General features: G+C 29.8%; 1 protein-coding gene and 1 long non-coding RNA gene across 2 annotated transcripts in view; both read right to left on the bottom strand.

Annotated features, from left to right (window-relative positions):
- The window catches only part of LOC145945970 (uncharacterized), a 169662-nt gene that overhangs the window by 93012 nt on the left and 59995 nt on the right, over nucleotides 1-16655 (bottom strand). The window lies entirely within an intron of this gene.
- LOC145945917 (heat shock 70 kDa protein cognate 4-like) lies at nucleotides 992-5684 on the bottom strand. The gene is made up of 6 exons (XM_083055193.1): nucleotides 5483-5684; nucleotides 4581-4699; nucleotides 4031-4360; nucleotides 3297-3695; nucleotides 2482-2853; nucleotides 992-1450 (listed from the first exon to the last, which is right to left on the bottom strand). The coding sequence occupies exons 1-6, from the start codon at nucleotides 5682-5684 to the stop codon at nucleotides 1034-1036; spliced, it is 1839 nt and encodes a 612-aa protein (XP_082911319.1). The 3' UTR covers nucleotides 992-1033.

The raw sequence follows: 16655 nt of genomic DNA, 5'->3' as shown, positions 1-16655 counted from the left end.
AGTGTTGCATAAAATGTCATTTAATTTCTTTTATAATTTGTAAAAGATATACACATATTTAGAATTTAATTTATAATTTTTTGTCTAAATGGGCGTAGAAATGTTGTGACTTAGCACTGTAATTACTAAACTAATTTTTATTAGAAATTATTCAATTTTATTACAAATTGTAGTTATAAGTTTAAAATATCGTTATCAAAATCCTTCACTAATGGAAGAACTTATATTGTATAATTGTCTGATATTTAAATTTTTTTCATCATTTATTTTGCATAATTAGTCTATTTCTTCGATCTTAGACTACTTAGTCGGACCATCACTAGCGTTATCAGCAGTTTATCTGCCACATCCAGGAAAGGTTGGTACAGCACCAGCACTTTCATAGAATTTCTTTATGATAGGATTGCATATCTAAAAATTATTATGTTTACAGTGATGTATGCATTCATTAATTGTCATAATAGCTTTTCATTTTCAATGGTAGCAAATTTAAAAAATTCTAAGATATTTCTGGGTAATTGTAGATAAGAAAATAAATATCATCAAATGAAAATATTACACACACATATCAATTATATTTAGAGAACCAATATTTCCAAGAAAAAATATTTCATAAAAGATTAACAAAAAGAAATATTATTATCCTTCACATAATATTGTAATTAAAATAAACATTTTTACGTGATTATACGATACCACAAGTATATATATAAAAAATATAAATCTATTTAATTAATTTACAATATAATTTTTTATACTCGCAGTTTTTCTCTCTTTCTCTTATATATGTAGTAACATAATATTTATAATCTATCATATCAATCTATTTACGAAATGTTAAGTAAATTTGTATACTTTCTCTAAATGATCTTGTACTTTTGGATATCAATTTCGATGAAATTTCTTTTTCTACCGTGATCTAAACAATTTTATTTCAGTAAAAGCCAAAAGCAATGCTAAACGCGATGTATAAAATCACATCTCTCTGCATTACAAATCCCATTGTCAGTCTCATTATTCAGTTATGTCATTATCATAGATATGCGGAACCGAATAAAAAATGCAGGAATACCTTCTCAGCTTCTTTCAGCTTTGCCTCGAACTCCTTCTTTTCTGCTAAAGTATTGGTATCCATCCACTTGATAATCTCGTTACACTTTTCGCTGATGCGCCTTCGATCAGTCTCCGATATCTTCTCCTTGACCTTCTCTTCTTCGATCGTGCTCTTCATATTAAAGCAATATGATTCCAGGTTGTTCTTAGCCGCTATTCTTTCTCTTTGTTTCTCGTCTTCGGCGTGATATCTTTCCGCTTCGCTCACCATTCGCTCGATATCTTCCCTGCTGAGGCGTCCCTTGTCATTGGTAATCGTTATTTTGTTCTTCTTGTTCGTTGATTTTTCTGCCGCGGAGACATTCAGGATACCGTTGGCGTCGATGTCGAATGTAACCTGGGAGCGAAAAAAATTTTATGGAAAAAAAATCGCGTGCATCCCTTCTCCTCGTTCAATCTCCCTCTTTCAACCGGCCGTTTGCTCTTTCGATTTCTTTCATTCTTCCCTTCGACTTCGTTCCGTTTGCCAACCGCCAGCATCCGGATGCTTATCCGAACAGTCTGACAATTCCAATAGAGCCCCTTCCGATTCGTGCGCCGATGGCAACGGGCAGAAAGGAATCTTGAGACATGAGAATCGCTCTCTGCCTCTACTCTTATCCTTTGAGCCGAGCTATACATTCTCTCTCGAGGATCCTTTTTTTTCTCTCTTTTTCTTTTTTTCTTTTTTTCTTTTTATTGCAAGACTAGCATCTTGGTACAGTTCATTCCGGAGCCCATTGCCCCGTAGGATTGTTTTCTTATCTCCGACGTCGATCGTCGGAAACGTTTATTAGCGGTTTGAGTCCTGAAGGCTCTTCCTTTTAATTACTGATCGGTGATCATTAAAGCGGTCAACTGTGGTAAAGAAGGTGCTGCAGCGAGTCTCGACAAGAAAGCAACTGTCTCTTTGAGGACAACAAAAAGTCACGCGAATAGGAATAATTAAATAGACATTCAAGTCTCAAACGCAATTAAATACCTATAGCCATACATGTATTATTTGTCTCATTTATATACTATTAGCCATTAAAATTTTTTTTCAATATTCATCTTGCAGAAACTTGATCTTTTCACAAAATATTTCTTAAGAAAATATTATGATAATTTGATTTCTTATAAAAGCGCAACTTTATGAATAATATATTTGACGACCGAAATTAGATACAACGGCGACAATAGACTTTTAAATACATTTTTTTTCTTGACTCAATTAACCAGGGCTTATACTATCATAAAAAATTAAATAAATTTGAAAACAAGTTAGAAGGAATGCTTTTATAAATAAAAATTAAATCGAAGCACCTCTCTTTTTTATGCTTTTTATATTTTCTGATATTTCGATTATTTAAAATCTCGATATTGTTGAACTTATTCTACGAAATTTACTTCGATCTGAGGTATCCCTCGTGGTGCCGACGGAATGCCCGAAAGCTCGAACTTTCCTAAAATATTGTTGTCCTTGGTCATCGCTCTTTCACCCTCGTAAACTTGTATCAACACGCTCGACTGATTGTCAGAGTATGTGGTAAATATCTCCGTTTGTTTCGTCGGGATAGTCGTATTGCGTTTGATGAGAGCTGTCATTACACCACCGGCTGTCTCGATGCCAAGCGACAGAGGAGTCACGTCGAGCAGCAGTAAATCTTGCACGGCCTCGGATTTATCGCCGTGTAAAATCGCGGCCTGAACCGCCGCGCCGTAGGCCACAGCCTCGTCCGGGTTTATGGATTTATTTAATTCTTTACCGTTGAAAAAATCCTAAGATGATGGAAAATTAAGTGTCATGAGTTCTTGAAATTCTATCGAACAAAAATATATCTATCCTGTTTCTCTGCGTAGTTACGACGGAATAACAGGAGTGTCTGTTGATTTTGTCATCTAGCTCATTAATGCTGTAACGAACACCTGGGGACTAGCCTCGTGTTTTCTTTGCGTCTGCCACCCCTGCAACTTTTCTCCGTGTCGCGAAACGGAGAAGAGAATGACAGTAGCGCAAAATGGGAAAATTGAATCGAATTTTAATGTATTTTGTCACCGAACATAAGCACTTAATATTATCTTGATATTCATCACAGGAAATTGAGTCAACAAATGTTAATTTGCCTGATTAAATGGCGAATTGTTTTCACTGCTTTATATCTTTGAAATATTCACGTCGATATGTCCAGATAAAGAGACAAGGTAATGACTTGAAAATCAACCTGTAGAAGTTTTTGAATGCGTGGTATCCTTGTTGATCCACCGACAAGAACAATGTCCTGAATCTTTGTCTTATCCATCTTAGCATCGCGTAACGCCTTTTCCAGTGGCTCCAGAGTGTTTTTAAAGAGATCTTGGTTTAATTGCTCGAAATAAGCGCGCGTGAGCGAAGTGTAAAAGTCGATGCCATCTAGCAAAGCATCGATTTCAATGCTGGCCTGCGTAGAGGAAGACAGCGTCCTCTTGGCACGCTCGCAGGCGATCCTCAGCCGACGAACAGCTCGTTTATTCTTCATCAGATCTTTCTTGTATTTTCTCCCAAACTCTTGCGCGAAATGTGCTACCAGACGGTTATCGAAATCTTCTCCGCCGAGATGAGTATCACCGGCTGTTGCTTTAACCTTTAAAAAATATTGTTGATGATAATCAAAAATAAACATTAAAGAAAGTAGAAAAAAATGATGAAATTTTATATTAGAAAACTTATATTTGATGTAATTTTTTTATATGAAAAAAAGCAATTATTACCTACCGTATTGTTAACGCTAAATTTTTGTAACATTTTAGCGCTAACAAATAATTGAAATTAAATATAAAATATATAATTTCAATAATATAATATCTGTCTCACTGTAAATATTTTACACCATAACAATATAATATAAAAAAGTCATTTAAAAATATGGGAATTATTTTCTTATCGTTATATCCACGCGTACTGGACACGCAAACTCACTTCAAATATACCATTATCGAGAGTCAGTATTGATACGTCGAAAGTACCGCCGCCGAGATCGAAGATCAGAACATTCCTTTCACCGTGACCCTTTTTGTCAAGTCCGTAAGCGATGGCGGCTGCGGTCGGCTCGTTAATGATTCTTAGGACATTCAGGGCAGCGATAGTGCCCGCGTCCTTCGTCGCTTGACGTTGAGAATCATTGAAGTACGCCGGGACCGTGATCACGGCATTTCTGATGGCAGTGCCCAAATAAGCTTCCGCAGTTTCCTTCATCTTGGTCAAAACCATTGAGGAGATCTCTTCAGGGAAGAAAGATTTCGTTTCGTCCTTGTAATAATACGCAACGAGTAATTAATGGAGCGGCGGGAGGATGAAAAACATTTACCAAGATGAAACTTATGAAGGAAGGAACGTGCTTAATCAGTATAACCGACTCGGTTTTCCACGCGCGGCAGGTATTTTTTTTTTTCTTTTTCATTAAACGTACATCAGAGTAGAAGGAGAAGGCTTTTCTTTGCCATTTATTTACGTAATTAATTGCGCTCACTTTATATTGCACTCGGATTTTCGGTTTGCCTTCGTCATTGATGATTGCAAATGGCCAATGTTTCATGTCGGATTGCACTGACGGCTCTTCGAATCGTCTACCGATTAATCTTTTAGCGTCTGCGAAATAATTTTGTTTAAATCTTCCAGTGTATTTGTCACATATTTGTATGAACTTTAAAGAAGATTTATAACACGCATTCAACAATACACGAAAATTATAATAAAACATAATTTTCTTTTCTTAAAACTATTTTACTGTTAACTGTAAATTAAAATATATTTTTTGCTACATTTAAAAAATAATAGTTTTCAAAATTTTAAATTATTTTTAAGAAATTATCACTCTTTTTATTGCGTTTTTTTTTAAATATTAAACGCATCATTCTGTTATCATGTTGATGGACTCAATTGTGTCGAGAGATATAATCATCTAATCGGAAGCGAACGAATCCGACTAAGACAACCACTTTGAAAGGAAACGGTTGTGGCTATTATCAACATCATAAACACGGTCTGTTACGGCGTACTAGCCATATCCCAGGTTCGCATACGAGCGACAGTAGATTTCGAAATGGCGAGTCGATTTGGCGGCGCCGAAACGAGTGCATTACCGACTTCATCGGCAATTTCGGCGATTCCTTCTTTCCTCATTTTAACAATAGCGAAATATCGGAGATGCGAGTAGAAATAAAACCAAAAATCTCTCAAATCTATCGTTTTTGCTGCAGTAACATTGCCAAATCGCTTGATTTCAGTGCTGTCGTTAAAATTTCAACCGGAGTTTGTTGTCGCGGTTACGCGCGACTGATCGCGTAAAATCTATCGAAATGGCATGTCGGTGCAAAAGTCGGGGAATTCCAACTACGCAAATCTACACGGGAAACGGCTGCGCGAGCTCACCGAAAATTGTATTGATGGGATTCATGGCCACCTGATTCTTTGCCGCGTCACCAATCAACCGTTCGGTGTCTGTAAACGCAACGTAACTCGGAGTGGTACGATTCCCCTGATCGTTGGCGATAATCTCCACCTTGCCATGACGAAAGACCCCAACGCAGGAATAGGTCGTGCCCAGATCGATACCGATCGCCGGCGCTGTCATTGCTAAACCTGAAATTTTGGGAGGCGGCAACGATATGAATTTGATCGTTGAATCGCAGTTCCGTTGTTTCGTAATATCTCCGGCGTTGTCTATTGTCCTGTCAATTTCGAGCCTTCGCCATTCCGCGTTCATAATTACAGCAGTGAATTAATGTAGAAATTGAAAATCGATTACGCCAACATTAGCACTTATTTTGATGTTGAACTAATTTACATATTGCAGATAAAATATTACATTATTAACAGAAAAATATTATATAGCTATTTTATTCCGTGCAGAAATATATGTTATATATGTCTAATAAAAATTTCTTTTATTAGTTAATTGTAATTAAAAACAATGTAAAAATTTTAATCATTATCTGGTTTGATATTTTTCTAATTTCATACTCAAAATATCGAATACTTGAGACCATGCATTAATTTTGCAAATCTATTCACGTATTATGCGTTCAATTGTATACGTTAATTACTGACAATATTTTAATTATTAAACATTCAATTCACAATTCATACAAACACAGAGAATTGATTAACATTGTTGATTGCCGTATGAGTGATCAATTATAAATATGAAAATACGAATGCAACATAATTGTATAACAATTTACATAGCTTAAAATCCTGCCGCAAATAATAATTTTGAAAACGATCAGAAAGTTTGATGTGAATCATACATAAATTCGACACGTGACACGTTGACTCCCTCGCTATCGTATAATCTGAAGAGGGTTGAATGCGTTCGTGACTAGCGTCGTGAACCGAATGACGAATGAAGGGCGGCAATCATACAGCCTATCCCTTTTATGACGTCATAATAAAGTTCCGATATCACTCGACCTTTTTCCTTCCACACTCTTAGTGATGAGATCTTAGGGTCTCCTCTCTCTTTCTTTCTCTCTCTCTCATTTTTGCTATTAATTGTTATAATTTTCCACGAATGACTTAATACGAATCAAATCATGCTAAAATTGACGTATTCATTTCTGACATAAATATATCATATACAATACACAATATCATATACAAATCACAATTTGGATTCTGCGAGATGTACAGTCTGCTAAAAAAATGACTATAAATATAGAATTGAGATCTATAATAAAGAGTTTACATATATAAAATAGATTTTTGATATTTGTTTAATCAACAAATTCACAATTTTAAAAAATTATGTCACAAGATCAATTTCAAATCCTGATTATTTCAGATAAGAAAATAAAAACAATTTAAAGATTAAAGTTTAGCAGTTTTTGGTAGAAATAACTTTTTTCATAAAACATTAAGAACTATTTAAACGCAAATGATAATATATTTGTGATTAAAATGAAAAAATCGATTTTGTTATTTCTTGAACACTAACAATAAGATGCAGAGCGCAGCCGATCGATTATCGCTTTAACCGAGTTAATTTGAGAACATGTATCGTGCTTACGTTCACAGACACGTACGCCCTAACGGGGTCCGCCCTAAACTAGTCCGTTGCACGGTACGAAGAAGGTTTTAGCGAGACGCCGCCAAGACGATAAATCCAGCTACGTGGAAAACAATGAATGGCTTCATGGAGTGCCATGCGCTCTTAATAATTCGCTTACTCCGACGCGACGTCAGCGTGTGGAAACGCGAATGAAACGGCATGAGAGATAAAAAGATAAGAAGAGGAAAGGAGGATGCGCGTGCGGCATAAAAAAATGCAAGCGGCAAAAATGTCTGATAAGTCTCATCCCGCGAGAACGACGCGAGGTACAGAATACTGAGAGCGACTGAAAGAGAATCTGACCAAATATCGAGATTGAATCGAAAGGGGCTCAGTTCTCGTAAATATGTCGTCAGGCCGGTAAACAAGGGGGCACGAAGCTTATACAAACCGCATTTCCGTGCTCGACGCGTGGTACAAATTCACCATGGAAGCGGAAGCGGTCGTCGGTGAGTGGTCGTGGTCGCGCGCCAACCGGGATTTAAGTCTGGGAAATTTATCGTTCTGCGAGGAGGCGAGCAGAAGCGAGGAAAGAGATGATGTGGTGTATTGAACTGCGTGTGTTAGTGAGAGAGGAATAGAAGAGAAAATGCGGTGGAAGAATAGAGGGAAAAGAGAAAAAAAAAAGAGCGGTAGGTTAAAAAGTGAGAAACCTTGGCGAGTGGTTCAAAACTAGGCGCCTCGAATCCTGTTTATTTTTCCGATTTTTGGCCACGATTCAATGACCGATTTCGCGAATCTGCTTGCTTGCTGATTTTGAGGTTCGTGATATCCGTTTTCAAGTGAGACCACAATTATAAATGCCTTCGAATCGAGTTCATTAAAGATTATCTAAAACTTTAAAACAGCTAAAACAAGCTAATACAATACATACTTCTATATAAAAAGTATAGTTATACAAATAAAATATTATAAAGGTTGAATTATGTTAAATTATTTTATAATTAACTTATAACAAATTTTATAATAACTAGAACAACATAAGCGCGCGCTACGCGCGCGCCATTCTTCGATTTTATATAAAAAGAATGATATTTTTATATTAAGTTTGTTTAAACTTGATTAATATTTTTTGACAGAAATCAGCTGATTAAAGCGTTAATTTGTTAATTAAATTTTAAAATAATAGTATGTAATAAAAATTATAAAGTAATAATATGTTTTAAATAAAATGTTATAGTACTTTAAACTAGATTAATATTTTTTCACAGAAATCAGTTAATAACTGTCAAAAGATATTAATCGAGTTTAAACATACTATAACATTTTATTTAAAACATTATTTTATAATTTTTATTACTAATTATTCTTTTAAAATTTAATTAACAAATTAACATTTTAATCAGCTAATTTCTATCAAAAAATACTAATAAATCATTAATTTGCTAATTAAATTTTAAAATAATAGGTTATAAAAATTTAAATGGAAATATGTTGTAAATAATATGTTATAATGCCTTATCTGCGATTAATATTTTTTGATAGAAAGCACCTGATAACTGTCAAAAATATTAATCGAGTTTAAGGAAAATTATAACATATTATTTAAAACATATTATTTTAATTTTTATAACACATTCTTATTTTAAAATTTAATTAGCAAACAAATTAACGCTTTAATCAGCTGATTTCTGTCAAAAAATACTAATAAAGCGTTAATTAAATTTTAAAATAATATTATGTCATAAAAAGTAAAATAATGATATGTTATAAATAAAATGTTATAGTACTTTTTAAACTCGATTAATATTTTTTGACAGTTATATCAGCTGATTTCTGTATCATTCTTTTTAACATAAAATTGAAGAATAACGCGCGCTTGTGTTGTTCTAGTCCTTTTCTAAAAAAAACATGTTAAATCGATTCCAGCAATTATTGTTGACAATCATCGCGAGGATCAGCAGTTTGACAGTTTATCCAAAATTAAACTAAATTAAATAATAATATATGTTTTAATATTTTAAATTGGATTAATATTTTTGACAGTTATGAGCTGCTTTTTTCAAAAAATATTAATCGCGGACAAATAAGTTTATATTAAAAGAATATATTATAACATACTCGTATAATATTATTTACATATCTACAACATATTATTATAATTAAAATTATAATATTTTGTAAGTAATAAACACAGAGGATTTTATCTTAAAATTTACCCTGAAAATCATGGTAATCGTGGGACAATATGATATGGAAAGAATTTTATGAGAATTTCTCTGATTAATATTTATCACAATAATAATATCTATTACAATAAAATATTAAATATGTTTGATTAATTTTACTATGCAGTTTAGTAAGAAATAATCCCAGCTCATTTGCTTTAATAATATAATTTTTTAAATATGACACATATAGGTAATATGAGATATTTAAATAATCGAGCTGGAGTTATTTTTTAATCTAAATACATATATTCTTGCCCAAATAAAAATATGCTATAAAAATTAAAATAATAATGTTATAAATAATATGTTATAATACTTTAAACTCGAATAATATTTTTTGACAGAAATCAGCTGATAAATGTCAAAAAATTTTAATCGAGTTTAAAGTACTATAACATTTTATTTAAAGCATATTATTTTATAAATTTTATTACATATTCTTATTTTAAAAATTAATTAACATATTAACGTTTTAATCAGCTGATTTCTGTCAAAAATATTAATTGCGGATAAAGTATTATAACATATTATATTACTTAAAATATATTATTATAATTATAATATGTTGTAAATAAAATCATGTTATAATATATAGTTATAATATATTTATAGTTTGTCCGCGATTAATATTTTTTGACGCAGAAATCAGCTGATAACTGTGAAAAAATATTAATCCTAGATAAAGCATTATAATTTATTATTTTCAACATATTACTATTTTAATTTTTATAATTTATTATTATTTTAAATTTTAATTAGCCAATTTATGCTTTATTAATATTTTTGACATACATCAGCTGATTAAAGCGTTAATTTGCTAAATAAATTTTAAAATAATATTATGTTATGAAAATTAAAATAATAATATGTTTTAAATAAAATGTTATAGGACTTTAAACTCGATTAATATTTTTTGACAGTTATCAGCTGATTTCTGTATAATTCTATTTAACATAAATAAATTTGAGGAATAGTGCGCGCGTTGCACGAGCTTGTGTTGTTCTAGGCCTTTTTTAAAAAAGACATGTCAAGTCAATTCTCGCAAGTTTATATATATATATATATATATATATAATCTGTATTGTGAAATTTTAATTTTAAGCTAATGGATCGAGTGTTCCTTTTTTTTTGCGAAAATTCTTCTTGTCGCTGAAAGAAGACGTCAAACAATTTCCAAATTTTTCGGAAAATAGATTTTTTTTCAACTTTATTTTCATCTCTGTGCACAGTGTATTTCGAAACAATCTGTAATATATACGCGAAAAGATATAGCAGCGTTAAATTAATCATTTATGAGATATTGACGCTAAATTGAGAATAAAATAGTCCATTGATTTTAAAATGGAATCGCGCATAATTCTGTATTCGCAAGCTGCCTAAAAGTTGCCTCTTTTTTGTGATTAGCTACCTCAATATGCATTGTAAATTATATTCATAGCATCGAGGCTGTCATTGCGAGGGTTAGCCGTTTGACAGTTTGTCCAAAATAAAATAAAATAAAATAATAATATGTTTTAATATTTTAAATTCGATTTATATTTTTGACAGTTATTAACTGATTTCTGCGTCAAAAAATATTAATCGCGGATAAAGTATACATATATTATAACTATATATTATAACATATTATTTTATTTACAATATATTATTATAATTAAAATAATATATTTTAAGTAATATAATATATTATAATACTTTTTATTTTATTTTATTTTATTTTGGACAAACTGTCAAACACACTGCTAACTCTCGCGATGACAGCTGCTCGATGCTATGAATATAATGCACAACGCGAATCGAGACAGCCAATTAGTATCGCAGAAAAGCGACAACAATGTCAATAACATGCCTTTTTTTAGAAAGGGATAAATTAAAAAATTATATATGAAAATTATATTTAAAAATGTACTTGCTATGTAAGAAAACATTACTCATAAATCGTATTTAAATAATATAAATTTAATTAATGGATTAATTAATCGAATCAGAAAAAAATTAAATATTAATGAAGATAATAAAAATAAAACTGTAACTACCTACTATATAAATAAATGTCATAGATATTAGTGCTAAAATAAAGTAATATAATTTTCTTATACCACTACTCTTAATATTAGATAGGTGGTAGACGCGACCGACATTTAAGTCTGAGATCCTGCCAAATGAAACGAATTACTTAATTCCATGTTTAGATATCTTAATATAAGCTTCAAAAATATTCACGAGTCAATTATTGAGAATTTATTGAGTCAATAGTTAATATTTATTAACTCAATAGTTCGAAATTTTTTAAATACTTGTTATGCAAACACAATACACAAATGCGGGATATAAAAGCCCATAAATGGCTCATAATTATGTATATTATATATTATGTGCTATTTGTTTTTATTTTTGAAAGGTGGGACCAGCTCGACAGGGGTTGCGAAAGATTCGATTCCCGAATCAGTGATCAATCTCGATATTTTTCCGGCGTACGATCAGTAAACTCTAGATAGTAAAATTAATGCTCTTTGAGCAATAGATTTTCAGGAAAATTAATTTCCTTTGAAACTGACGTACTATTACCCATGTTTGGCTCTTAATAGCCCGAGGAATTTAAATCGTGTTTCAAAAATACATTGATCAAATATTGTTCAGCACGATAAGGGGCTTAGCAAATCGCGCGCGCACGCTGTGTTCAATATGATGGTCGCGCGAGACCAAAGCGCGATATAAATCCCGAAACGCTTACAGTTATTGCAGATCCAACGTAATATCCACTCGAACATTGCAGGTGGTTTACGCGGTAATTCGCCGATGACAACGTCGCGATAAAATGAAATCGGTCTATAGCTTTTATAACGGACTTTTCCTTTTATTTTTTTTTTAGGCTTGCCGGGCCGATAATCGTTACTACCTCCCGTCGTGTTTCCTAAAGAAAATCGACCGGAAGCTGCGAATAAGATAAAGTGGATGCGACATAATTTTCCCAACACAAAACCGCAGATCCATTTCTAGCGCCCTGTCCTATTTTCGGCGCCATATTCTCCGAGGAAATGTAACTCGGCTCGCAAAATAAGCAGAGTTGACATTACGTCTCGCTTTATCGTGCATTCGAATCAAGTGTCGACCTTTAGAACGACATATATGTGGCGGCATACCTAATACGATATTCATGAAATCCGATGTGACCCTCAATGAGATGGCTCATGTTTTGAAATATGAACGAAAGCAACGAGCGCGTGTACGCGAAAACGAATTTAGCACGCTTTTTGATCTTTTTTTTATCTTATATTTCTCTTTTCTCTTCTTTCTTTTTTTCTGTTTTCCATGATTCGCGAGGGACCTGATTTAGCTATATGTTAAAACAATTTTTAATAATTACATCTTTTTGATAAAATTATTACTAATTTACGATATTTTATGATGTTTGAAACTTAACTTCTCACTTGATATTCATGATTGATAACTTTTTATTTGTCTATTCTAAATAAATACATTAATTATTATCAGTTTTGAATGACATAATCGATAAATAAATTCTGGTGTGTCTACGCATATCTAGCGCATAAATTTATATTATACAAATCTGTGCTATATTTTACGTATTTATCATACCGTCTTACGATAAAAATTTTAAAAATTTTTTCACAATAAAAATTTTTAATTAAACCGTATCTTAACAAGCAAATGGATGGTACAGACAGAGGTTTGACTTGTGTATAGGATTATGTCTGGCGTATATTATTTCAGTTATTTCATGAGTATGACAATCGATCGATAAGTATCGCATTGCATTCAGAAAGTCTCCGTGTCACTACTTCCTCTTTCTCTCTTATTTCTTTACTAGTATACATTTTGCATATACATATATATCAATGCGATACAATATATATCGCATTGAAAACGCATAATACATTCATATGTATCAATCGAACCGCGCACAAATTCCACCAATTATTTATTACACTAGAACAATACAAGCGCGCGCTTGTGTTCTCGTCCATTTCTAAAGAAAGGCATGTTAAATCGATGATTCTCGCAAGTATTGTTGCCTCTTTTTCGCGATGTTAATTAGTTGCCTCGTTTTGCGTTGTGCGTATTATTCATAGCATCGAGAGACTATCATCGCGAGGGTCAGCAGTTTGACAGTTTATCCAAAATAAAATTAAATTAAATAATAATATATGTTTTAATACTTTAAATTCGATTAATATTTTTGACAGTTATCAGCTGATTTTTGTCTAAAAATATTAATCGCGGACAAATAAGTTTATATTATAAGTATATATTATAACATACTCGTATAATATTATTTACATATTTAAAACATATAAATATAATTAAAATAATAATATTTTGTAAGTAATATAATATAACATGATATAATACTTTATCCGTGATTAATATTTTTTGACAGAAATCAGTTGATAACTGTCAAAAATATAAATCGTGTATATTAATTAAATAAATGTGTACATAAATGTATATATGTATATATAAATGAGTACATAAATGTATATATATATATATATATATATATATATATATATATATATGTATGTATTGATTGATAGTATTTCTATTAACTTATGTACACATTTATATATATATATATATATATATATATATATATATATATATAAATGTGTACATAAGTTAATAAAAATACTATCAATCAATACATATAACAATAAATAATAAGCAATATTAATTAATTTTGACATCATGAATTAAAAAGTTAAATGCAAAATAGTGACATAAAATAATGTAATAAATGTAAGTAGTATAGGTCAATGAAAATAGTGTAGATCGATGAAAATAATATAAGTCAATAAAAATATTATCAATCAATACATATAATAATAAATAATAAGCAATATTAATTAATTTGGACATCATGAATTAAAAAGTTAAATGCAAAATAGTGACATAAAATAATGTAGTAAATGTAAGTAGTATAGGTCAATGAAAGTAGTGTAGATCAATGAAAGTGATATAAATTAATAAAAATACTATCGATCAATAAATATAATAATAAATAATAAACAATATTAATTAATTTCGACATTATAAATTAAAAGGTTAAATGCAAAATGGTGACATAAAATAATGTAGTAAATGTAAGTAGTATAGGTCAATGAAAGTAGTGTAGATCAATGAAAGTGATATAAGTCAATAAAAATACTATCAATCAATACATATAATAATAAATAATAAGCAATATTAATTAATTTGGACATCATGAATTAAAAAGTTAAATGCAAAATGGTGACATAAAATAATGTAGTAAATGTAAGTAGTATAGGTCAATAAAAGTAGTGTAGATCGATGAAAATAATATAAGTCAATAAAAATATTATCAATCAAGAGATATAATAATAAATAATAACCAATATTAATTAATTTTGACATCATAAATTAAAAAGTTAAATGCAAAATGGTGATATAAAATAATGTAGTAAATGTAAGTAGTATAGGTCAATGAAAGTAGTATAAATCGATAAAATATTACAAGTTAAAATTTATAATAATAAATAATAAGCAATATTAATTAATTTGGACATCATGATTAAAGACTTAAAATGGGAAACAGTGATATAAAATAATGGTGTAGTAAATGCAAGTAGTATAGGTCAATGGAAGTAGTAAATGTAAGTAGTATAGGTCAATGAAAATAGTGTAGATCGATGAAAGTGATATAAATTAATAAAAATACTATCGATCAATAAATATAATAATAAATAATAAACAATATTAATTAATTTCGACATTATAAATTAAAAGGTTAAATGCAAAATGGTGACATAAAATAATGTAGTAAATGTTAATAGTATAGGTCAATGAAAGTAGTGTAGATCAATGAAAGTGATATAAATTAATAAAAATACTATCAATCAATACATATAATAATAAATAATAAGCAATATTAATTAATTTGGACATCATGAATTAAAAAGTTAAATGCAAAATGGTGACATAAAATATTGTAGTAAATGTAAGTAGTATAGGTCAATAAAAGTAGTGTAGATCGATGAAAATAATATAAGTCAATAAAAATATTATCAATCAATAGATATAATAATAAATAATAACCAATATTAATTAATTTTGACATCATAAATTAAAAAGTTAAATGCAAAATGGTGATATAAAATAATGTAGTAAATGTAGTAAATGTAAGTAGTATAGGTCAATGAAAGTAGTATAAATCGATAAAATATTACAAGTTAAAATTTATAATAATAAATAATAAGCAATATTAATTAATTTGGACATCATGATTAAAGGCTTAAAATGGGAAACAGTGATATAAAATAATGGTGTAGTAAATGCAAGTAGTATAGGTCAATGGAAGTAGTAAATGTAAGTAGTATAGGTCAATGAAAATAGTGTAGATCGATGAAAGTAATATAAGTCAATAAAAATACTATTAATCAATAAATATAATAATAAATAAGCAATATTAATTAATTTGGACATCATGAATTAAATAGTTAAATGCAAAATGGTGACATAAAATAATGTAGTAAATGTAAGTAGTATAGGTTAATGAAAGTAGTGTAGATCAATGAAAGTGATATAAATTAATAAAAATACTATCGATCAATAAATATAATAATAAATAATAAACAATATTAATTAATTTCGACATTATAAATTAAAAGGTTAAATGCAAAATGGTGACATAAAATAATGTAGTAAATGTTAATAGTATAGGTCAATGAAAGTAGTGTAGATCAATGAAAGTGATATAAATTAATAAAAATACTATCAATCAATACATATAATAATAAATAATAAGCAATATTAATTAATTTGGACATCATGAATTAAAAAGTTAAATGCAAAATGGTGACATAAAATAATGTAGTAAATGTAAGTAGTATAGGTCAATAAAAGTAGTGTAGATCGATGAAAATAATATAAGTCAATAAAAATATTATCAATCAATCGATATAATAATAAATAATAACCAATATTAATTAATTTTGACATCATAAATTAAAAAGTTAAATGCAAAATGGTGATATAAAATAATGTAGTAAATGTAGTAAATGTAAGTAATATAGGTCAATGAAAGTAGTATAAATCGATAAAATATTACAAGTTAAAATTTATAATAATAAATAATAAGCAATATTAATTAATTTGGACATCATGATTAAAGGCTTAAAACAGTGATATAAAATAATGGTGTAGTAAATGCAAGTAGTATAGGTCAATGGAAGTAGTAAATGTAAGTAGTATAGGTCAATGAAAATAGTGTAGATCGATGAAAGTAATATAAGTCAATAAAAATACTATTAATCAATAAATATAATAATAAATAAGCAATATT

The sequence above is a fragment of the Prenolepis imparis genome, unplaced genomic scaffold, assembly GCF_030444845.1.
Source record: "Prenolepis imparis isolate NDT839.2.m4 unplaced genomic scaffold, iyPreImpa1.0 SCAF_2, whole genome shotgun sequence".
Lineage (NCBI taxonomy): Eukaryota > Metazoa > Arthropoda > Insecta > Hymenoptera > Formicidae > Prenolepis > Prenolepis imparis.
The sequence above is the reverse complement of the archived record's forward strand: the minus strand, read 5'-3'. Positions and strand labels throughout refer to the sequence as shown.

Excerpts from the sequence above, each read along its gene's own strand:
- LOC145945917 (XM_083055193.1), bottom strand. The coding sequence starts at position 5,684 with ATGACAGCGCCGGCGATCGGTATCGATCTGGGCACGACCTATTCCTGC. Across the intron at positions 4,361-4,580 it reads AAATCCGAGTGCAATATAAA|GACGAAACGAAATCTTTCTT; the intron begins GTGAGCGCAATT and ends TATTATTACAAG. Across the intron at positions 1,451-2,481 it reads GAGGGATACCTCAGATCGAA|GTTACATTCGACATCGACGC; the intron begins GTAAATTTCGTA and ends TTTCGCTCCCAG.